This window comes from Mytilus galloprovincialis, chromosome 13 (genome assembly GCF_965363235.1).
Source record: "Mytilus galloprovincialis chromosome 13, xbMytGall1.hap1.1, whole genome shotgun sequence".
Classification (NCBI taxonomy): domain Eukaryota; kingdom Metazoa; phylum Mollusca; class Bivalvia; order Mytilida; family Mytilidae; genus Mytilus; species Mytilus galloprovincialis.
This window is the reverse complement of record NC_134850.1, coordinates 14,957,522-14,983,545: the sequence shown is the minus strand read 5'-3', so window position 1 is coordinate 14,983,545 and position 26,024 is coordinate 14,957,522. Positions and strand designations below refer to the sequence as shown.

At 33.5% G+C, this 26,024-nt stretch overlaps 1 protein-coding gene across 1 annotated transcript in view; it reads left to right on the top strand.

Moving 5' to 3' along the window:
• Positions 1 to 1,231: 1,231 nt before the first annotated feature.
• LOC143056825 (aromatic-L-amino-acid decarboxylase-like) overlaps positions 1,232 to 26,024 on the top strand; it is a 36,763-nt gene continuing 11,970 nt past the window's right edge. The window contains exons 1-4 of the mRNA XM_076229990.1: positions 1,232 to 1,438; positions 16,079 to 16,192; positions 19,904 to 19,955; positions 21,719 to 21,783. Of these exons, the coding sequence (XP_076086105.1) occupies positions 1,238 to 1,438; positions 16,079 to 16,192; positions 19,904 to 19,955; positions 21,719 to 21,783 (432 nt within the window). The 5' untranslated portion in view covers positions 1,232 to 1,237. The remainder of the gene's footprint in view (positions 1,439 to 16,078; positions 16,193 to 19,903; positions 19,956 to 21,718; positions 21,784 to 26,024) is intronic.

Genomic DNA, 26,024 nt, shown 5'->3' with positions numbered 1-26,024 from the left:
ATAAGTCTTTCCACAGAAAAGTGGAAAGACTTAATAATAATAATAATCAGAACAAATACAATAAGTCTTTTCACAAAAAAGTGAAAAGACTTAAAATAATCAGAAGAAAAACAATAGGTCTTTCCACAGAAAAGTGGAAAGACCTAATAATAAGACAAAAAGAAACGAACAATAACAATATGTCACCCCAACTCCGTTGAGGGTGCCATAATAATAAGAACTGAGCAAAAACAATAAGTCTCCAAACTTTGTTTGGGAGACTTAATTAACCATGACTGAAAGTACATGGCTTAACAAGTCCAAATGTTAAAGTTTAAGTTGTGCGCACAATTTATTCAAGTTATGCGCACAATTTATTTAATTTATGCGCACAATGTAATTTTTTCTTTGCATGTTACTAGCGGGGCTTCGTATTTCTCCATTTTTTCAAGTTCCTGAAAGAAACATAATAATTAAGTTACTAGCCGATCAACTGATATTTTTATAGATTAAGACTGTTTAGTATTAACCTTTTGTACGAGCACAAATTCAAGATTAAAGTAAAACCAAAAAAAGAGAAAAATAATAAAGAAATAGTATTCCATTGATCTGATTAACTGAAACATAAACAAGCTTTGGAAGGAATTATAATAACTACATGTTTGGCATTTTTTTTTGTAAAACAAGATGCCTTTTAAAATGTTAAAAGTCAGAGATTTCAACATGCAGTAACCTGGATATGGTTCCTCCTACAAGTTGTAACGCTTCACTAAACATTGCCTAGCTATGTTCAAATACCTGAATGATCAAAGCAATGAAAGACATCTCAATTTGTCAAAATCTTTTACAGACATCGAACACATACGGGCGATTAACTGTGCTTGATAAATTGATTAATCTATATACAATAATTCTATACCGGAAATAGAAAAAGTCATCGAAAAATGTCCGTGTCAACCACAGAAATCACAAATTATTTGCTTTATTCTTGAATAATTTCCCATTTCTTGTTTAATTGTTCTAAATTACCGACGATCGAAAATTTATGATACCGATATAATTGACGTTTATTTAAAACCGGCGTCTTAATTTTTGGAAACGTCAACTGCAGACAACAAATTGATCAACGAGTTTTGAGTTTTAAGGATTGTCTGCTTTGGACAAATCATATATCATTCAAGTTCTACAACTTGCAAGTTAAAGTCTACATTTCGATTCGGCACTGAATCAAACAAATATTTTCATGCTTACTTTCAAGATGGATGCATCAGACTTTAGAAAACGCGGGAAAGAAATGGTGGATTATATTGCAGATTACATGGAGACGATAAGTAACAGAAGAGTGACGCCGGATGTAGAACCTGGATACCTCGCGGAGAAGCTCCCCAAAAAAGCTCCGAAAAAAGGAGAAGAATTTAACGATATTATGATTGATGTGGATAAATATATCATACCAGGAGTGAGTATTAACTATTCATTATAATTACGGAGGTCTCGATTGAAATGGGGTTCTAATTTCTAAATTTGATTTATTGTTTTACCATTTATTCTCTATTATTTGGTAGCACAATACAAAGATATTTTCACTCCCAATCAGACAACTTTAAACTGATGTAATTCATTTCATCCTTCTTTATATTTTATAAATGAGGTACCAAAAGAAAGAAGAAAGATTAATCTTTCAAATTGTGATAATTTCATAATGACATAATTATTACATAATTAATTATTATGTAATTAGTTCCTATATTGTGATGTCCACATTTGAATGAATTTAGCGTCTTTGTTCTTCATAGCATCCCAAAATATTTTATAGATTCTTGTACAACACAACTTGACCTCCAAAACTTTGTCTCAGATTTCCAAAAACATCAATAGAACAAATTTTACACCCAATTGAATTTAGTGGTCTCTTATGAACTGATGTTGCAAACTTCATTGAAGATTTATGAGAGAATGAAATGCAGTAGGAAAAATCTGAGACACAGTTTTGGAGGTCAAACTGTGTTGTGCAAGAATCTATAAAATAGTTTGGAATGCTATGAATAACAAAGAAGCTAAATTCATTCAAGTATGGACATCACAATATGGCAACTAATTACATAACAATTAATTATGTAATAACTATGTCATAACGAAATTATCACAACTTGAAAGATTAATCCTTTTTCTTTCTTTTGGTACCTCATTTATAAAATTTAAAGAAAGATGAGTGGAATTACATCAGCTTAAAGATATCAAAGTTCTGTGAGCCGATCTACACATATGGGTCTTTATAAAAAAAACCATTCTTAACTATGTTATTCGGTCTTTTTAAGTCAAAAGACATGAACATATATGAAAATGTATCAAAATAACAATTGCATATGTTAGATATGATTTTTTTTGTGATACACTATACAGTATGACATGTTATAAAAACACCCTTAATTTTTTTCTCAAACTCTTTGATATAGCCAGAATCAACTGTTATTTTTTACTATAACTCCCTTCAGACCTGAAATAGGACTATTATTCATATCATTTATTGTTAAGATTTATCACTTTTTATTGCATTTTGATACATGCACACATTTTTTAATGATTTGATAAAAAAATCACCAAAAGGAAAAGTATCATATTTTAAGTCAATGGTGTAACTGTTCCGGACCATATGCGTATTTGGACCATACGCGTATGGTCATGACCATATGGGTATATACTCATATGGTCGGGGTAATTAACAAGTTTACAGGTAACACCTAACTCTTCATAAGGTATAACCCTTGTAGTTGTCACGTCATTAAAAAGACGATATCAGAGGTCATTATATTATAATAAAAAAATAAGCACGTTCGTGCATTTAATTTTACTCACTAGTCACTATAGTAAACACATTTTACACATATAGTCATTACCGACTTGTTGTTACGAGTGCATGGCAATATGTCGACTTAGGTAGATATTTCCATAATTTCTTAATGACGGAGTCTGTTATTGAAATTCCCGAGACCTCGGTATCACTGCACGCAGCTGAAAAGAAGGCTAGCTTTTCGCTGGAATGCAAATTGTGTATTTGCAAAGGATCGTGCACAATCAAGACGTGCAAATGCAGAAAAAGTTATGGTAGATCTACCGTGTGGAAGTTAATGCCATCCTCATGCTAAGCGTAAATTTAAGAATACAATTCGAGATGGAAACTAACTGTGGCATAAATATTTGATTTTTATATAGCCTTTGAATTATAAAAAAATATTGAAAGTAAGTAAAAGCTATATCGTAATTGAAAATAGTGTCTATGGCGTACCCTTATAAAAATATTTTTTTTTAATAAATTCCGGAACTATGAATTATGAAATATATTGATGGTAGAAACATGCACCAGGAACACCATGTAAAATAGGGAAATGGAGCACTTATTTTGTAAATAAATCTTAAACTACATATGAAAATCAATAGTTTTACTGTCAATGGTGAGACCATTTTAATAAAATAAAACCATTGACCAGCTTAGTAACACTACTGAATATATTTTGACAATCAGCATTTTTGTGTGTTTTTTTCTTGTTTAACAAGCGAAACATTATATTATTTATGAAAAACAATACTTATTTAACAATGTTTTAACAATATCATGTAAAACATATACAAAGTTTCAGAAGTTTCCACTGGCTTCGTTTTCCCGTTGTCTACACAAGTTCTGGGATATTGGACAAACTACTAAAAACACGTAAACATAAAGATGTTTGTTTGAAAGACATACATTATGGTTGAATATACGTTACATACAAGAATAATATACGGTCGTGGCTAGTCTACTTGTCATTGTGAAGTTCCATATTTGCAAGCCAAATAGAATGAGCGTCTGCTCATTTCAAATCCTAAGTGTAGACTGCCCCGAACCCGGTGAGTGACGTCATACTTATAGTTCCTGGGGACAACGAGCCCGGCCGGGCCGGATGTCGGGCACGTGCAAGAAGCAGGAAGTCCCGAAAAGAATAATTACATTGCCGGTCTCGGGAGAAAGAGTTACGGAACTATAGGTTGCATTTCTGTAAATATTGACAATGCAATTTCCCATAGGAACTCCTTTTACCGCTAAAACTGTAGGGGAGAATGGGGTAAGTGGACACATTAAGCGTATACACACGTTTCAGCTCGCTGGGACATGGATGATATTTTCCACCTCCGTTCCAATAAATTATGTGTAGACCTTTCTTCATATTTTTAGGCATTTTTTTCCGTTCCTATCACGGGCTTGTTGGAAATCAAGGACTAGATCAAACAGCCAAAAAGGACCACTTACCCCATGTATTGGGGTAACTGGTCATAAACGAGTAAATGTAAAAGAAGTGTTCTTAGTCCATTTTCTTGGGTTAATCGCCTCGATTCCACCTTTTATTCCTACCTCCGAACTCTGTCAGATTGATTGATCAAAGAAAAAAATGTATTTGCGCCTAACTTCCGACTGCCAACTGCATGATGCTAATATTAACCAATTTTATTAGCTTTTCATACAGCATGTTACTTCTTATTAATTCAGTGTCTATCTCTGCCTTTCAGAAATGGTCTGCAAATTTAGCAAAAAGAAATACAGAATTTTTGCTTTCATATTTAAGTCATTGTCGGGTTTTTTTTTTTGAAGGGTATGTGTGGGATGATTTTCGAATATTGTAAATTTTGATTGGTTTGGGAATTTGTTTTGTGTGTTTTGGATGGAAATTTAAATCATGGTTATTTTGGGGTTTTTTTTGTGACGTCTTGAAATATACCGATGGGAAAAATGGTTCCAGTCATGATTGCTGCGTTCTAAAATCGACCCAAACTCTTCCCTTTTAATGGTATGCCATTCTGTTCTGTTTAATTTGTGTTTTCGTCCTGATTATGCATGACACGTTTGTAACTAAATGTCAATCAATCAATCTTCAATCTACATGTATGTATAGTTACAAGGGAAAATGTAAAGCCCTTCTGGAGCACCTGAAGTCGCCTATTAAAGTGGGTTTTTTTTTGGATCCGTGTTTCTCACATTTGTTTTTAGTTTTCGATGTTATATGTTGTTGTTTGTCCTTGTGTGTCTTGTCTTATTTGTTCCCGGGTTTGTCTGTTATCCACTGGTTATATCTGGATAGTGTTTCAGCACTTCTTTTTATGAATGTTTTGATTGGGTAAATCTCTAAAATAGTATTTAATAATATTAAGAGGATATAACATATTTAATGATCATGATAACTATTGACAACACAACCCACTATAATAATTGGTCATATTTTGAAACATGTCAATGTTTGTTACACACGAAGTGTGAAAGTTCATGCCCAAACTTTCCAGTACACGACTCATGATACCAATCGCTACATCTCGTACATTTAACCCAGTCTTCATCGTCAGAGTTGTCATCCATGTAGTTCCCGTTACAATAAGTACAGGTGGAGTCAGACTGGTCTTTAGCTAGTGAACTGTCATTCTCCTTGTTTTTAGCCAAATGCTTCTTTGTATTCTTATTTGTCTTAATTCTCTTCTTCAATGTTTGATCCAGTTCTTTTTTCTTCTTCTTTTCCTACCTCTCCATTTTCCTTTGATCCTTTCCCTCTTGAACTCTGTTTTTCTCTTCTTCTTTTCGTTTCAGTTCATTTAAAAATTCTCTTTCTGTTAGACATCTAGCCTCTGTTACTCGTCTGGTCTTTTTCTCCGTTCTTTGTTTGACGACTTCAGGGGTTCTTAGAATTTCCCTCAAATATGTTTTTTCGGATGAAGTTGATGGAACTTGCGGGTTTACGGCAGAGACAGATTGCTCTTCATTGGCGGTTGTAGTTAGTCGCGACTGGTTCTGGTCTTTGCTAACATCATGGCCATTCTCTATTGATGCTTCAACCTCGACATTGAGCACAGACGTCTTTGATGGTCCATATGCCTCTATTGGGATAGCATTCGGTTTAAATGGAAATATCCCAGTAGCTCTGAAGCCACTGAATATATTCACTAGATTCATTATTTCATTGAAGGCTTGCTTGAATAAGCCACAAAAATCGTAGCGCGTGACTATTCTTCCTGGATTCTGCCTAAGAAATGCCTCACAACATAGATTGTACGACCTTTTTCAGCGGTCCAAATACGCTTCTATCGAGTGGCTGTGTCCAGTGCGTTGTATAGGGAGGAAGACAGAACATTTCTATCTGATTAGATACGGCTGTTTCCAACAGATCCACTGTTATGTGTGAAGAATGTCCATCCAGTATGAGCAGAACAGGTCTCTGAGGAGGAAGATTAGGTATAAACAGCTTTTTAAACCAATTATTGAATAAATCTGAATCAATAAATGAACTCTTACTGCCTGCAAATAATGTGTTTGCTGGTGCATTGCCCATCAATGATTGGCTTACTCTTTGTCCCTTAAAGATGAGCATTGGTGGTAGAACTCTTGCCTCTGCGTTCACACAGCATAACGCGGTTACATTTTCGCCTCGTTCTCCGCTTGTTTTGGAATGCACACTCTTTTTGCCTCTTTTACCGACAACCTTTGATGGAGCATGTACTGTACTCACGCCAGTCTCGTCCGCATTAAAAATTTGCTGGGGCTTATCCTTAATGTTCAGTTTATCCATGAAACTTCCAAGCTTTTGAAAGTAAGCTGAAATGACATTTGGATTCAGCATTGAACTTCGTGCTGCGCTTAGACCCTCTGGTATGCGTACAGATAAACATGGATGTCGATCTCTAAACCCTTGCCACCAATCATAACCGGCACTTTTCTTATCATTGTTAAAACAATGCTTTCTCCCCGACCTCACGGCTATCTCGTAGGCTAGTTTTCGGACATCTGTGATAGTTAAACCAAACCCTCTTTCCTCCATTCTTAGTATATGCCCGACCAAAGCTTCTTCATCCTTTATGGCAAGTACTGTGGGTTTTGTTGCTGGTGAATCCAGATCCATAGTTTTCAGTCTCCGAAGTAGTGTTGTTCTTGGTATATTATACAACTTTGATGCTTTCAATTTAGACATGCCCCCACTCTTTACATGGCGAACCGCTTCTTTCAGACCCTCTTTTGACCACTTTCCTTGCTATTCAACACCTGAGACTGCCGTCGATATACAGGACTGCGGGAAACACATATTGTTTACAAACATTGGCTAGTATTTGTAACTTTTTATCAGATTCTTGAGCTTTTTGAGATGTATCCAATTAAACATGTTATTTACCCCCCCCCCCCCTCCTTTTTGTTTCTTTTATGATTTGTTCATATGTACCTAAAAATCCTCTGGAAAACATTTTATAACCTTTTTGTAAGTTTTCATAAGTTTTGATGCACAACACAAAACAATAGAAAAGTAAAGACACATACCAAGTATGTTTATTTTTTAACAATACGAGTTGTCCACTTTCCCCATGGTAATGGGGTAAGTGGACACCTCGGTTGTTGTCGTGTTTTTTAAGAAACGGAAACAAATTTATTCCTTGTCGACCATTTAAAGTGATACATTTTATTATGATGCATTTGTTGTGGCTATTGAATTATAACTAAGCATAAAGGGTGTGTGTGTGCACTGATCTGCTTTAGGATATGTTTTATGCAAATTTCTGGTTTTTTTAATGAATGCTATGACGTCATATTGAAAGCTACTTGCAACACGGCACCGCTTCTTCTGTTTTACTCAAAGCAGCAATTTTCGACACAGATAAATAAGTCTTTGGGTTTGAATCGTAATCCTTGATATCCAAGTTAGATCAAGTCAAGTTATTTTCAACGGAATCCCACATACATTTATTGTAAAAGACAATTTTGAGAACGTACATATTCGGCGGTTATACGACATGTACGCCGCCATATTGCAGAAGCAGGATGTTTTTATTTAGCTAGTTGTGCATTTTTTATGCCATTGTACTATCAAAAAATCATTGAAAGTCTCATTTTAAGGCCATATTTGTCGTTTGAAGAATCTCAAGTGAGGGTGGTAAAGGGGGGGGCTTCAACACGGAAACACGTGAAATAAAAATGGCAAAAACGTTGCACAGAAAATAAAAATCGGAAAAAAACGATGCACGAGAAATAAAATAGTAAATATTATTGTAAAAAGTAAAATAATTTATTAATCAGCCGTTCTTGGAGATCATCTAGCCATTATATATGATGGACATGATGACCCTGCAGTCACATTGGGCCATTCCAGTTAATATCTGCTAAAGGGGGATGGATGGTCCTTTCTGAGGGGTGTAAAATTTATACATCTTAGGGGTGAAATTTTTTTTTTTTCATCTGACACGTACACTTATATGCAAAAATTTCTGAGGGTCTTGCAGCAGTAAATTATAAAATATAATTACATCTTAGGGGTTACAAAAACTACCAATTTCAGATCTTAGAGTTGCTTTGGAATGTAGACAGTTTCGTATCATGCATTATCTGGTATTGTATTTAAAATTCTGATGGGTACAATCCTTGCAGTAAAACATTCTGATAGGTCATTTTTCCCAAGAAACCCCATCCACCCAATATGAACAGAAAGTCTACATCTAATAGGTCTTAATTTATAGATCTGATAGGTAGTTTTTCATGATGTTTTTTTCTGATAGGTATGAAAACAAATCTCCCCATCCATCCCCACCTGTCAGAAATTAACTGGAATGGCCCATTTTATCGTCCGCTAGTCGCAACTGATTTAAAAGAAAAATATTATTCATTATAATTAATTTTATAGCAGTTTTAAAAATTCTGCATGGGAACACATAATTTAAAACAATCTCCTGACTGAACGGGGCCTTGAATTTAATCCCGGCCTTACTTTAAATCAAATGCAGGCCAAGCACGAGAAATTAGAGTACCGACACGAAACACGGAAAAAAAATAAAGGAGAACACGAGGCACGCACGTCGAGCCAAACACGAGAAAACGAGAAATAAAACTTCAAAAAACGAAAACACGTGAATTAAAAAGGCGGAAAACGTTGCACGAAAATAACCCTTTACCACCCTCTCAAGTATGCATTCACGAACGTTTGTCGCCGAACGGGACAGATTTCTGTGTGTTATGTTATTAAAACGAACGTATGATTCATTAGAACTACTAATTATCTCTCACTTCCATTATCGCAACCAGCAAAAAAAATAATATGCCTGAATATTTACTGCTAAGGTGCATTGACCTTCAATTTACCTTTTAACTTTTCTTTGACTTTGTCCGTTGTGTTGATCAGCTACGTGTCCGACGGGAGACAACTCGCATAAAGACAGCTACCGGAAATATCTAACGCGTAGACCACTTACCCCACATGTCCACTTACCCCAATCTCCCCTACCACTTTTACTATGAAGTTTTGAAAAAAATCTTATCCTAGAATTGAAAGTTCATATACACTACAATTTTTTTCAAAGGTCAAAATATAGGGCTGTGCGGCATATTTTCAACGTTTATATGCCCTGAACTTCTCAGAGTTTAAACTAACACTAATTTTCTTAACTACCCCTACTAGTGGAGTGACAAATCAGGAAAAGTGGCTTAGTTAAGGAGTTTAATAGACCGAAATACCTCACGGCTGAAAATGAACATGAAGATAGAGTTAACATTATACTTTCATTTATGCCCTGTCGTAGAGTTTTCCCACGGTGCAGTTTTTTGTAAAATTGCGATAAAGTGTGACTTTCCGATTTTTTACTTTTTCATTTTCAAAAACGGGAACGTTTATAACTAATTCCCGAATGAAGATATCATCACAAAAGTTGTTATCAGATGAAAGAGTAATGTATCAGCTTTATTTTGATTTCAAACGTTCTGATGATATGAACATATAAATTAAGTGAATTGGACGATTTTCAAATGTTTATTTCATTTTTTACAATGTTACCGTCTGACAAAGTATATAACATTTCCTATTTATATCACCAGTGGTACATTTTCACAAAATATAGTATAATATGCAAGAAGTTTTAATACCTAAAATTTCGAAAAAGCATGCAAATTACGTTTTCGGTCCGTTTTATAATACTTATCATATATAGCAGTTTTACTATTCGATTTTCAGCTCAATAAGTCTTGTTGCTTTCCCTTTTGTTATTTTCCCCTGACTTGTGATTTGCTGTGTTTTTACAGAAAATAAAACTTTATTTTCATATTTAATAAGACATAATTATATCAATGTCTGTGTCTAGTTTTTGACTGAGTATACTAATTTCATGTGTTAGTGTTTTTTTGTGTTTTATTCCTTGTTGATTTTGTTGAATAAACTAATTTTTAACCACATCGGTAAACCCCCGAAATAATCCGGAAAATAATGGACACGAGTTTGCTCACTAAGTTCCAAAAAAAGAATAGGCTTCAGAGTAATTGGGAATTATGCGTTATATATAAGACCAATAGTGTAATATTCATTCCTATGGAAATAATATTCCAGAATATTGTTTTCCTTTTGGAACTTATATTATGAAGGAACTTCTATTCCGTGACATGTTTATCGCCGCCTTTATGTGGAATACCACCAAATCATGGTATGTCACATTCGGTTGTATACGAAAGTAGGCCTAAAAAAATATTCCCTTGAATTTGACAATGGTAGTTAATTAATCCTACATCTTATTGCAGTTAAAACATTTCTGTGTCATAAACATATGTCTTACAAAACACTATTATTTTTTATTTGGGATTTCTATAGAAAATTTTGTAATCTTGAGGTTACATGGTGACTAAACCTTGGACACAGATAAAATAAGGGGAGAAATTTGATTGGTTAACTTCCAATGATGGTTACTTTCTTATATGCAATGACATGTTATGTGAATTTTTTTCTATAGTACTGGACAGGATAAAACTTTACTCATGCCAATTATTCTTTATTTGAAACAAAGATAAATTCTGCACATTTTTTTGAAAAGTGCAAATTTAACAAAGACTAATAGGGGAAAATCAATGGTGGTATTACACCTAATATGGGAAGCTGTACATGCACCTTTGACCTTGTGAGTAATCTCATGTGTTAAAATTTCTTGCTATTTAAGTGAAATATTACAAAAAATGAAATATTCTGTGTGGATCGAGTCTCCAAAACTCTTTTTATGAGAAAATTGTCTTGAAATAGGACTCTACCATGAATATTCAGTTGATATTCTTTCTTTTTTTTTTTGGGGGGGGGGTGGGGCTTTTTCTCCTTATTTCTTATATTCTGCTATAATAGAACATTATCCTAGGAAATACTTAAATAAATATATAGTTATAAGTACATGAAATTAGTTTTAATGCTGTAACGACAAATTATTCACTAAAAGAGAAGCCTTTTATGTCCCTGTCTGGAACGCGGCATCAATTTAATTTTTACGTAAGGACTTATTGAAATCTCCTTGGAGACGGTAAACTTTTATATGGATTGTTCATTCTGCTAAAATGCTTCAATTACTCATTTCTTATAACATTTGTACCATAAACCTTTATGATGAATTTGAGTCAACGAAAGTGATTCCATTAGAACAAATAAAATATCATAGGTCGTGTTCTAAAGCCTATACAAGTAGAAAGAACTTGAAAAAAATTCAAATAGGAAAAGATCAATGCTCAACATCCAGTGCAAACCATACTGTGTTTGAATCAACTTGCGTTTAAACACGCTCAACGGTATTACAATTAGACTGGTCCAAATGTTTATTCTGTAGACAAAAGTCTTACAAACGAGATAAGCAATTACGGTGAGTCAAGTCTTTTGAACGTACTGATAATATATATTAAATGCCGCAAAAGACAAGTATCCAATTGTAAGTTTACTCTCTATGAAGAACTTCAAGGACAAAGCACTGTATCATTCAACATGCATCGCTAATTACATGCTAAACTGGAAAAGGGAACCTGTTGATGATGCTTCAAATGAGTCGGAGCATGACATTTCTTTCAAGAACCAGTAGTTTAAAAGCGGAATAAAAAAATTCTGAAATGAAAAACAGTTTTGTAAATGATTCCATACATCAAGAAGATCAGACCCTACATGATGCGGCAAAAAATTTGAAACCCAGTTAACAATCGTTCAAAATTTTGGCTTTGCAATTCATACATACCTCTTTTATAAACTTTCTGCCAGATTAATAGATGACAACTATTTTCATATGGAGAAGGATTACAATTCATTCCCAGGTGATACAGGACGGAAATGTATTGCTTTAGCCGAATGTGTGATATTTCTGCATAAAAACCAGTTCACCCCTTTTAGTTTTAACATTGGCTCTTCAGTTGCATCATGAATATGGTTCGAAAAAACTTATTGAAACTTTACATTCACATGGCTTTTGTGCGTCTTACACTGAGGTTAGACAATTTCTGATTAGTTCAGCAAACCATGAAATTATAAGATTTCAAAATTGAACATACATCCCCAATGACATATGTCCTAAAATTTCAGATGGAGACTTCATTCAAGAAGGATCTGATAATGTGGATATCAATGCAGAAACTATTGATGATAAAAACACATTCCATTCTATGGCTCGCGCAGTTTTTCAAGTTGTGAATAATCCGACTTTTCAGACAGACTTAGCTAACGTCAAAATAACCCGCGGTCAAGAAAGATACCTTGCTCTGGATGAAAAGACTTCTGCTACCATGTCATGGTTGCCTTTCTTTAAGCCCAAAGAAAGATGCGGCCCACCTAGATGTACTGAGCCATACAGCCAAATTAAATCATGTACAGCCAATAAATCTGACGTGTCTGATATGGCTTGAGTATTGCTTCGATGACTTACACGCGACATTGTTGAAATACCTGGGTTTCAAAATGATAAAAAAAACAAATAATACTTTTTTGGACAGGCTTCAACAAAAAACTTTCCGACCGAAAAGCAATTCATGTCGTCGTTGCATATCCCCTTATCATAGACGCAAAACCTGCTAACATGGCGGCAGTGTATACGACAATGCTGAAATGCCTAGAAATGTCAAAGGTCGCAGGTCAGAATAACCCAGTACAGACATTCGACCAACAGCTTTATGCCATAGCCAAACAAGTAAAGTGGTATATGCCTAAGATTGTTCACCCGCACGTTGTGAGATTAGGTAAATTCCACATGGTTTCGTGTTATATATCAGCAATAGACTAAATATGGGCATCAGCTGGGCTTCTGGATTTATTATTCAATTCAGGTGCATATGCAGGATGTACTGTAGATCAGATTCTCCAAGGCAAGCAGTTTAATCGCGGAGTAAGAACTTACACATTAGCGTATGAAACAGTGATGGCACTATGGTTCAAGAAATTTTGTCAATGGTGTTCAAAACAACGAAAAAATGCTAACATAGACAAAAAGTTCTGGCAAACAATGTTTTCTTGTCATGATGCATTCAGTGACCTTAATACAAACGTAGTAGATCTCTCTGAATGTATGTTAGTTTTTTCTTCAAATCATCGGACGTGAATAATAATATCAAATGTTACTGATGTATACAAATATCTTCATTTTTATCCAAATTTTTGTGAATCGGTATTCTAGATATATCTTGTGCTTTAAAACAGTTAAAGTCAAAAGTCTACTACTTTTTTGTATTGTTTTATAAAAAGGGGGACGCACATCGTCATGCATTTTCAAATGTTATTACTCTTGCACTGGTTGACCTATTGTCATAAATAAAACTTCATATACTATCGTGTTTATGCTGACATTTATTCATCAAGACTATTTTAATAGTGTCAACATTATTTTTTATTTAAAAAAGTAATGATGAATTTCATCATTTTTCATTGAATCATGGACCGGATGTAAACTTTACAGTACTAACTTCTCCTTTATTCTTTATGTTATCTTAACAAAACTTTCCCCAAAATATCTTTATATATTGTAATACATTATTGCAAAGCTGAATATTAAATATGAATATTTTTTATTGATAATTTTTGCAAATAAAGATAAACTTTATTATTTTCTTCCATGTTGGTTGCGGGCGTCAACAGTTCTAATATTTGTCAATCTGGCATAAATATTACAAGCTGAATTTGTACAGCATCCCCAGATCTAGCTTCCATTGCAATTTTTTCTCAGTTATCATGAGGGACTACCGAGAAATTGTCCAAAATGTCAAAAAAAAATGATTTTTTAAAATCCCCCTTTTTTGCCTTTGATCGCATTTATCACAAATCTGCACCATTTTGGCATTCTACGACATGCCTTAATGGAAGGGTATTATATTTATCTTCAAATTAAGACCAAAATTAGCCGTGAGGTATTTCGGTCCATTAAATTTTTTAATTTACCTTACTTGTAACCGTACTATACCTCGAATGAAAGGTTACCACAGATTTAAAGTATACAATATGAACATGTTTATTTACTGGTAACATTCCCAATATAAATAGAATATAAACAAGTAAACAAAGTGACCACCATTACACATTATACAGATATATTCATTTTAAGTGTATTTTTTAGTATTTACAAGACAGCCAACTTTTTAACGATAATGTATGCTGAAATTTATGTTTAAATAGAATGTATAGCTATTGGAATAATGTCAATAAGTAGTAATTGTAACCTTAACAACAAATTGGAACAGTTGTTTGATGTTTAACAATAGTATTTAGTACCTAAATGCATGTTTTAAATTGGTAGCACCATTGACACGCTTCTATCAAAGGATGAGCTAAAATTGTTAAAATTGAAGGAACTCTTCCTTTTTCCCATTGCATATTTTTGAAAATAGTTGCTACCATACTATATAAAATAGAGGGACACATTTAAATGTTTTAAACAATGACATCATTTTTCCAAATATTACTTCATCGAAATTTGCATGTTTTTTGATAATGACTCATATACTTTTATTTTATTGACTGCATTTTAATTATGAATCATTTTCATCACATTATATTATGTTTGTCAGTAAAAAAAATCACAAAGTTCGGGCTGACTTAGATCTAAATCTTTTCTATTTACAACGAGTTATTCTTCCTTTCTTTTTGACATTTATAACAGAATATTAATTATATGATTTTTGATACAGATGTAAAATACAAATTTTCTCTCTGTTGCTTTTTAACTCACCTGGCCCAAAGGGCCTAATAAGCTTTTGTCATCACACAGGCTTAACAAATTGGACGAACTGTTACTTTAGGATGCTTATGTTTGTAATAAAATGTTAGATGCAGGAAACATTAAAATTGTTGGTATTCATCTATGATATATGTACTTCAGTCACTTGTTATACAAAATTTGAATACAATGCTCAATAAATTAATTAAATTTGTAAAATGTAAACTTTGTAAAAGTTTTAAAACATTTTGAATTGTCAAAAGATCTGATACCTTATCACAAGGTAATAGTAAATTAGAAAATTATTTCAACCTCAAGACTGACTTCGTAAAGGAGGTTTATTTATCAATGAAAGATTTTAATATAAGAAGAGCTATATGTAAAATGAGAATAAGTGCTCATGATCTTAGAATTGAGAAAGATAGATATAGTTAAACATGCATATATATAGAGAGAACTCAGCGTCTATTTCATCACTGCTTATCACATGGATCAAATTCTATTGAGGATGAGACCCATTTTACAGTAAATTGTCCTTTATAGATGTAAAGAGGAAATTATTATTTGATAAAGTAAACACTTTCTGTCCTAATTTTAAACAACTACCTAAGGATAAAAAAATATTTCTGGCTGTTCACAAATGAGCATTTACCAACTCTCATGTGCCTAGGAAATTACATTATCAAAAGTTTAGAAATAAGATGTAAACAAAAAATATAAAATACTTTTTATATTTTTTGTAATACTATATTACTAGCAGTAAAATTGAATATCCTATGTTAATTATAAAATCATATTGGATTGGATTCTCACGGCATTTATACTTGTGTGTTATACTTTGCATTTACCCAAAAAGGAAAACAGGAAGAATTAGATAGTGCGCGTTTCCAATTTAACGTCATTTTTCTGTTACACTAAATGGTGGCAATATCTGACGTTGCGTCAAACTATAACGTTATGAACAGGATCAAAGCCTAACATAACATGGGTCTTACATAACTATTATATCAAATCTCATTTTTATCAAATGGTTGCTCCCTAACTCGACCATTTTATAATTTCTATCTGTTGTTTTAAAGACAGATAAGTACACAAAAAAATGCAGTTATTTATTTATTTTATTTTTCAGATCACTCACTGGCAACATCCACACTTTCACGCTTTTTTCCCAGCTGGTAATTCTTTCCCATCAATTCTTGGAGATATGCTGTCGGATGCGATTGGGTGTGTTGGATTTTCTTGGGTTCGTATCTACTTTTTGGTTGTTTAAGATGTTAATGATTATTTTCTGTGTTAATTATTTTGGTAAGAGTTTAATCTCGACATGAAGCTAAAAGATATCAGAAATAAAATTTGTACATTGTATGTCTATTCTTATTTCATTTGTGAGTGCCATAGCACAAAACACATTAAACATCCGCTTCATGACGCCTTTAGTATGTTTTCCTACACAGGCGAAATAGTTCTGTAAATTAGTGTTTACAAAATGCTTAATCTTAATTGATTTCTTTTGTGGCATGTTTTAAGTAAAGTTAAACAAGATTTTGTTATAATCTATTGATGTGTAAACTGCATCATTCGCTACTTTATTCTTTTTTTTTAAGTGAGACGACTGAAATCATACACGGATTTACATCTTATTTATAGCCAACATATTATGAAGCTAGCGAACGAAATTAGAGATCTATACTAGTATCATAATCCGGCAAGGATTTGTATAGTAAGAATCTTACTATACCTGCTTAATCAGATTGCAATAATTTCATTAAAAAAATAACTTTCAAGTGACCCCACAATATATATATATATGTTACAGGGAATTTGTGAAATCAGGGATTTTGTAAAATCACTGAAATTTCAGGGAATTTGTAAAATCACTGAACAGATTAGTGATTTTATAAAATCCCTGATTTGGACTAGTGATTTTACAAAATCCCTGAAATAATTAAGATTTTTTTTACAGATTCACTGATGAAATTCAGGGAATTTGTAAAATAAATTCATTCGTTTTTATAAGAATTTCTGTAAAAAAATACATATCAGAGCAAGAGCATCTTGTTGTTGCATGAAAATTGATATATAAAAAGCAAATAAGTGTTGTATTATTAAACTTTGCTGTCTACAAAATAACAATTACATTCACAAAATATTAATATAAAAAGACAATAGAAAATATAGGTAAGAATACTTTGTTTTGTACTTGCAAGTTTATGAATAGGTTCTAACCAAGCAAAAATGAAAATAGTTTTACTTACTTTGCTCATATATCAGTTTCATGTATTCTACCACAAAGTGAAATATCTGTTAATAAGTTTCTAAACTTTCTCAACTCTTTTTAGCCAAATAAAAGTTGATAATTTGGTTAATGTAGGTAGGAAGTTCTTCAATGTGGAGATTTGAAAAATCGTTAAAAACGGTACAATTCATTACAGAAAGATGTCTTAAAAATATTATGTAAGTCTTGAAGACATGTAAAGCATAGTTCAGAAAATTCACATATCAATAGGTCATGGTTGGAGGGACAAAATGTTATTAAAAGTACCAAAATAGACAGTGTGCAAATGTTTCAAACAAAGCTTTAGAACGTTTCAAAATTTTGAGAGGAATGCCAAGTAAAAAAAATGTAGAGCTGCTACAATAAAGTTATTGTCGTTAAGTCTATAATAAGCAAAGAGTTCAATTTTCCGAAGGACAGGTTGATTTGATACAGACATGCATCGAAAAGCAGGGCAATGATGTAACAGTAGATGTCATCCAAACTTGCCATGCATAAATAATCAAATTCAGTGGTCTAAATATCTGCTTATATGCCTTTTAGTCATTATCATTATACACTAGTTCTAGCTCACAGTGTTTATTAAACAAATATATTTCAAAATCATTAGTGATCATTAGTCTATTTTTATATTAAGAAAAACACATTTCTAAAAGCAAGTTATACTTAATTGTAATCAGGGATTTTACAAAATCCCTAGCCTTATTTTCAGTGATTTTGTAAAATCCCTAACAATTTCAGGGATTTTATAAAACCACTGAAACTGTTAGTGAGTTTACAAAATCACTGAATAGTCCAGTGATTTTACAAATTCCCTGTAACATATATATATATTAGGGATGGCAACGAGTACTCGAGTACTCGGGTACTCGCTCGGAAGGCCAAGTACTCGAGTGCAGTTTTAGTACTCGGATACTCGTTTGCCTGTTATACATCTTGAGATATTACTCTTCATATTTCCACTCCACTCACTTTAGTTCCGTTGAAATGTCCCCTTAGTAATACTAAATAAAATCAATTTACAACATAAATATGTTTGTTCTGAGGATACTATCAGTTATAGTAATACCAGCAACGTCCTTTCCTTCCGAGGCAATGTTTTCATGGTCACTACTTGTATCAAAAAATAGAAAGCCAAACATTACTAGTCTTTCGTCTGAAATTGTTGACCAGATTATATTTCTTAACAAGAACAAAATCAAAGTGACCTGACTGTGGTGAACCCTACGCTACTGATAAGAGACATTTTTACCGGTGTTTGTAGACGGATCAACACTTTCATGGATTAATAATTAACTCATCACAAGCCGTAAAAACTTACCTTTGTTTGTTAATCAAGACTTCTAGGTAAACGTGATTGGTATGAGATGTACATTTAAATTAATTTAATTACTCTTTATTTATATATAAAAAAAACCAACAGAGGATCAAGCTATGTTTTTAATACGTTTGTCTTTCGTAAATATGTGTATGATAGTAATAAGAAAAACACTGCATCCCACCTAAAATCTAAATTTTTCAATAGACGTTTAAGATTCACCCGAGTACTCGCGAGTATCATGAACGAGTATCCGAGTATTAAATTTCAAATCTTTTGACATCCCTAATATATATTAACATAGAAATAGATCTTTTTATTTGAATGGTTGAAAGTGTATATATCAGACAGAGAGTGTCCTTTCATGATGAGCGGAATACTAAATGTGCATGTGGTACTCCTATATTGAAAATGATTGCTTTAAGATATTACGATAAGAATTAAATATTTTGGTAAACGTCTTTTCAAATATAAATGTCTTTCATTTATAAATGTCTTTTCATTCATTGTATTGTTGGATTGCATAAAGTATGTAAAAACTAAATGTGTCAAAGCGACACGAATGGCCCCGTCCCAAAAAGATGAAAAATCTGCAATTTCAATAACACATGTGGACACAAACATGATGGTAGTCTCACATATAAAAAATCAGGTCAAAATCTGGAGGCGTATAGAAAAAAAATCCGTACAACTATGATTATCAATAATTTATCAAAGTCCAAAGCCTTTAATTTCAGCAAAAATTAGCGAAGCGGAACGAAACTTATACTTGATCTGTAACTCATCATGGTTAACTCACATATCAAAAATCAGTCTAATATCTGAAGGCGTTTAGAAAAAAAGTCTGTATAACTGTGATTTTCAACAATTTCTCAAAGTCCAAAGTGTGTAATTTCGGCAAAAATAAGTGGAGCAAAATGAAACTTATACTTGATCTGTAACTCATCATGGTTAACTCACATACCAAAATTCAGCCCAATATCTGAAGGCGTTTAGAAAAAAAGTCTGTATAACTGATTTTCAACAATTTCTCAAAGTCCAAAGCCTGTAATCTCGGCAAAAATTAGTAGAAGAACGAAACTTAAACTTGATCTGTAACTCATCATGGTTAACTCACATACCAAAAATCAGCCCAATATCTGAAGGCGTTTGGAAAAAAAACTTCGTATAATGGTTTGTTGCGGACTGACGGAATTTCGGAATTACGGAATTACGGAATTACGGAATGTCGGAATTTCGGAATTTCGGACAAGGGTAAAACTATATGACACCGACAACTTCGGGGCCATAAAAAATACCATCTCTATTTTCAAATGCATCATATAAAATGCTAACATTGTTAAAATTTCTATTTTAAACAGGTAGCAAGTCCAGCCTGTACAGAACTAGAAATAGTTGTCCTAGATTGGTTTGGTAGGTATACAGCATTAGACTAACATTTACATACATACTAGTAATAGTTATCCTGTTACAATTGTATGTTTGTACCCGTGAACTGTTCTTTACCTTAGTGATTGCACATACGGAAACATTACATGGCCGGTGTAACAACATAGACTATCATTATTTCGACTCCTAGGAGTCGATATTAAGAATTGAACGATGGACAGTTAGTGCGTGTGTTTTTCTTGCTACCTGATTGGAAGATATTACGAGACGTGAATAATCAAAGTTTATTGATTGGTTAGGACAATCCAAACCTAGTAAATGTCCTTCAATCCCGTAGAGTATCGGATTTGTCCTCTCTATTTTAGCAATTAGATTTTGCCTGGTCATTAATCATGAATATTCATGATATTGGTACACAGGTAAATTTTATCTGTAAATAGTCGAATCTTCTGGAGTTTCGTAAACAACAACGTTACGATATATACTACTTCATAACGTGTGACCTCACGGGTGTGGTAAAATTTGTTGATTGATGCACGTGGATATTCTAGTAAATGAATTAATCTACAAAGCGAGAGCACTTTCCATTTTCATCAGCTAAGAGTCGACTAGCCCTTTTTGAAAGGCTAATGCTTGGTAATGTACATTTTTATTATTATAAATAACTGTTTTTGAAAATACAACTGAAAATTTATAATCTGGTTGTAGGTTTATTATCTGGGTCCACTTTACTCAAAGTAGATCCCCAGTTAGTTAGTTTGTCCCTCAAAAGTGCATTTTGATGAAATGACTAGGATTTATTTACTATTTTGTTTCGTTTACGTAAGAGATTTATCGATATGAAATATTATATATATTGTGAGGGGGTACACGGGGGTTCGACTTTTTAACCCTAAAGTTCCCACATCCCATCATTTTATCAAACTTATATTCCAGATCTCTCTCTTTTTACCCCCTATATCTCACAACAAAAACTGCCTACCCCCCTTACGTTTACATTAAGAAGGACTGAATGTCAAGTTATTTTTTAACATTGTTGATATAAGTTTTTTCTTCGAACAGGTAACACCTTGGAAAAAATAATAAAAAACAACAATCTACAAATCACAACACTAAAACTAAAGATTAAATACACGAAACATCAAAATGCGAGAGGGAAGCCACGTGCACCGTTAAGACCAACGTTTGGTTTCTGTTCAACCAATGACACAAGTTGAGTAAGCCATGCATGTTAATGTAGGTGCATGATATATACAAATTGCCTATTGCTAGATTTCACATGCAGATCCCCAAACATTACAGTTTATTAGAATTCATATACGATAGGCCAACATTAAGAAATGTTTAGACGAGAAAAACGACATTGGAGCGGGAATAAATCTTTAAATAAAAAGTTTGAAACGTTTTGTGTCATTTTTTTTTTTGGTAGGCTACTTTTAATGTGGTTATGTAAGAAGCCTACATCAAACAATTTAAATATTATGTTTAGCCTTAATAGATTTGATGTACAGTTGTTGTCGTTTGTTTATGTAATTTATACGTGTTTCTCGTTTCTCGTTTTTATATAGATTAGACCGTTGGTTTGAATGGTTTTACACTAGTAATTTTGGGGCCCTTTATAGCTTTTTGTTCGGTGTGAGCCAAGGCTCCGTGTTGAAGGCCGTACATTGACCTATAACGGTTTACTTTTATAAATTATTATTTGGATGGAGATTTGTCTCATTGGCACTCACACCACATATTCCTATGAATGTCCAATAAAGGGTCAATAATTAATTTTGTTGTAGGTAAGATGCTTGGCCTTCCTAACGAATTTCTGCACGAAGGAGGAACAGGAGGAGGGGTCATACAGGTAATTGTTCAGGTGTAATACCACCAAATCATAGTACGTCACATCTGCATGGTTGCATACGAAAATAATTTGAGTTGCAGGAAATTAAACTAACATTTCATTGCAATAAAACAGTTCTGAATCATATATCTCGGATGTTATAAAGTTATAATTGGTGTTTCTATAGAATATTTTGGAATTTTGAGGTTACATGGTTTCTTAAGCTTGTACACAAAGTAAAAGGGAAATATTTGTCTGGTTAACTTCCAGTGATGGTTATTTTCTTACATGCAATAACATTTTATGTGAAATTTTGTCTATAGTACTGGAAGGATTCAACTTTACTCATGCCAAATATTTCTTTAAAACAGAAAATAATTCTGCACAATGTTTTTGAAAAGTCCAAATTTAAGAAAGACTAATAGGGGAAATCAATGGTGGTATTACACCTTCATTTAAGTAGTTAGAATCAATATAGCCTTGATAATATGAGTATTTTGACCGCTATCCATGATACGTGTATGGGCATGACCGTACCATGCGTACGTGTATATGGAAAAAAGGCATTAGATAAACTTCCTAGTTTTTAACAGTTACACACATCTTAATTCTCCAAATTTTAAACATTACGAATAAACTCATCATAGATACCAGGACTAAATTTTATATATACGCCAGACGCGCGTTTCGTCCACAAAAGACTCATCAGTGACGCTCGAATCCAAAAAAGTTAAAAAGGCCAAATAAAGTACGAAGTTGAAGAGCATTGAGGACCAAAATTCCTAAAAGTTTTGCCAAATACAGCTAAGGTAATCTAAGCCTGAGGTAGAAAAGCCTTAGTATTTCAAAAAATTCAAAATTTTGTAAACAGTTAATTTATAAATATAACAATATCAATGATAATTCATGTCTACTAAGCTTGTGATACCCTCGGGGAAATAAATCTCCACCAGCAGTGGCATCGACCCAGTGGTTGTAAATAAACTACGAAGTTACTAACTTAAATCTTTAATATATGTCATATTCTCTGAATCTGGGTTTGAGCCTTCGCTAGCCCATCTTCGCTAGGCAAGGGTTACGATTCACTGCCCTCCTCTCCACACTTAGCAAATTAAGCCAACATTTGTGATAACAATGTTGCGCCATCTATCGGTAGATTAAAGTCACGCCCATTCCGAATACATTATTATTGACCAATGGTAGCACTCTTCAATTTGGAGGTAAAAACACGGTAGCGTCTAGAATCTACACACTTGGTAAATCAGGAAACGAAAATAAACATTTTGTTGGACGGCAAACGCCTGAATCTGACAGATAAAGGTCAATTTGTCGACACAAAAAGGACCCGTATGTAAAATGTTTACGCCAACAAACAGCGCCACCTATAATGTTTTCTACGGCATCTTTGAGAACGATCTCCCGTTCTGTAGTAAATTAAAACATTAAATTAACTAAAACATAGAAAAGTAAGTGTAAAAAACAAATTGAAAGATATATTTGACGATGACTGGTTATACATGATACGCTGGCAATGTGCGCAATGTCCTTTAATCCAGGATTGAAAATTAGTTTGTTTCCTGCATCAAAATGGCGAATTTCAATGTTTACATTTTTTCATCTATTTATAATCTGACACAATTTCGTATCCAATCATTTATTAGCAATTTTATTATTGATCCTTGAAGATCATCCAATTACATTTACCGTTAGAAAGTGGCTACACGTTACCAGCCATCGTTACATAGTAGCCATGTGTTTTGTGGGGATATCTTAGAAATGTTGTGTATTCAAAAGTTACTGTAAAAATCAATGTTATCTTCATTATATTTCCATGCATACACAATTCATAACAGCAAATCCATTCTTAATAGACCCCATAAGGTAAACGGACATATTTAACTGTCTGCTTGAGCAAAAAATCGTGTAAATAAGCCTGAGGGGTCGTTTTGAATTCAAGCACAGCAGATAAACTGTAAAACACGTGGTAGATTGTTTATGTTTGACAGTTTGCTTACCTGAATTGCACGTTGATGTTACTATATACTTACCAATAACCTTTATCGTGTTATACTTTCAAGAGTTATATAATACATCTTACCCAAGAAATACGTCTAGGTAGGTGCAGGGACTTCCTTTACTTGGTCCTTAACTAATGAGGGTTTAATTTGCATTTGATATCTTTCATATGTATACATGTACATTTTATGTACACAAAGAACAATAAAGTAAATGAACATACATGGGTTTAATTCCCACCCTAGGTATACATTTTGACTCTCATAACTGGAACAAATAGAGCAGAATATAGCAGACAATAATGTATTAATGCTAAAATGCTGATTAATGGGGTCAAATCATCAACATCATTTTAAAGGGGGCGATAAATGACTGACCCGTGTTAAGAGAGAGCCATATCTCTTGCACGTAAAATACACCCTTGTAGATTTCGAAAAAGAGCAGGATAATGCCGCTACAAGGCAGCATTCGCACCCGCAAAGTGGAAAGAAATTATTATAAGTTACAATAACTTGTTTCCCAATCCACTACAACAAAATATGAGGGGGGGGGGGGGGGGGCTAGAGGGGGTCTCATCCCGATTTCCCGGTTTTAATATCAGAAAATCCCGAAATCCCGGACATATTTTGTTAAAAATCCCGATCCCGATAAACAAGAAATACCCATTTATATATTAAAGAGGTCCTCCACTATTTTAGGTAACGAATAGACACATCTGACACATCTTTTAAAGGAGGCCGTCTGGTAAACTTTGAAAATTATACCCTCTGAGTAGTGTTGTTCTTAATTATATGCTTTCAATTTGTTCATTTTGACCAATATATTCAGTACGTACATTTTAAACATGTCAAGTCGGGGTATTTGTTTTCTTTAAAATTGCAGAATGCCATAAATATTTTTAAATGATATTCGTTTATAGAGAAGACTGTGTCTGTGAAACTATCTGTGTAGTAAGGCCAAGACAAAAATACATGTGTTTCAGGTAACAACCCCTAAAAATTAGGATCGGTAGGAAAGCAAAATAGTTTTTTTTCCAACGTTTTTGACTGGTTCATATGGGAGAAAAATTCTGACTTTATAAGAGCTTGTCCACATAACATCCAAAAACCTTTTAAGATTAGAAATAGATTATAGGTACTGAAAATTAGGGTAGATATATATAGGGGTGACGGAAACACATGTGTTTTCTTTTCGGTCTTACATAATCTTACTTTTATTGAAAATATCCAAATCAAGTCTTTTCCTGCACCAGATGCGCATTTCGACAAAACATGTCTCTTCAGTGATGCTCGTGGCCAACATATTTGAAATCCAAAGCTTATTTAAAAGACGAAGAGCTATAATCCAAAAGGTTCAAAAAGTATAGCCAAATCCGTAAAAGGAATCAGAGCTTTGCATGAGGGATATACATTCCTTAATTTATAATTATTTCTAACATTTTGTAACAGCAAATTTAAATAACACAAATATCCGTATTTTCACGCCAGTACCGAAGTACTGTCTACTGTGCTGGTGATACCCTCGGGGACTAACAGTCCATCAGCAGAGGCATCGACCTAACTTTTGGGAAGGATTGTAAAGAGGCGTTATGTTAACGGACAAACGCAAAATAAAATTCCAATTTCACGATGAACGAAAAATTCTAAAAAATGCTTGCACGTTGCCGTTTTTACCAATTTCATAGTGAATCACGAATTTTTTTCACGGAAGGTTGAAATTATAAATGGCAAAACACGTTGCACGAAAAAAAACCTCTACCACCGTCTTTGGGTATACTGATCCTCTAAATCAGAGCGACTCTAATGCCAAGGAGCTTAGACATTTATCATGAATTTTGGTTGGCATTTCATTAGCGTACAGTGGATATTAAATATGGCACTGGCTACGGTTACTTTTAAAAAACGAGCAGAAAATAACAATAAGATCTGGATCTACTCTGTTTCTAGATGCGGTTCTGATTGAAGTATAATGAAAATGGCACTTTTTTCTGTCCAAGGTACAGTTTTTTGTCAATCCCGTTATATTTCAACATAAAAATCCCAATTTCCCATGGCTAAAAACGTGGGTTTTCCGTGTCCCGATGTTTTTCTATCCCGAATTCCCGATCTTTAAACTATGCAATCCCAATTTCCCGTTCCTAAACTCGGCCAATCCCGGCGTCCCGAAATGGTCTCGCCCCCCCTCAAATATGTTTAAACTAAAACCCCTTGTTTGTGTAAATTTCGTTAATGACATGAAGTAAATAA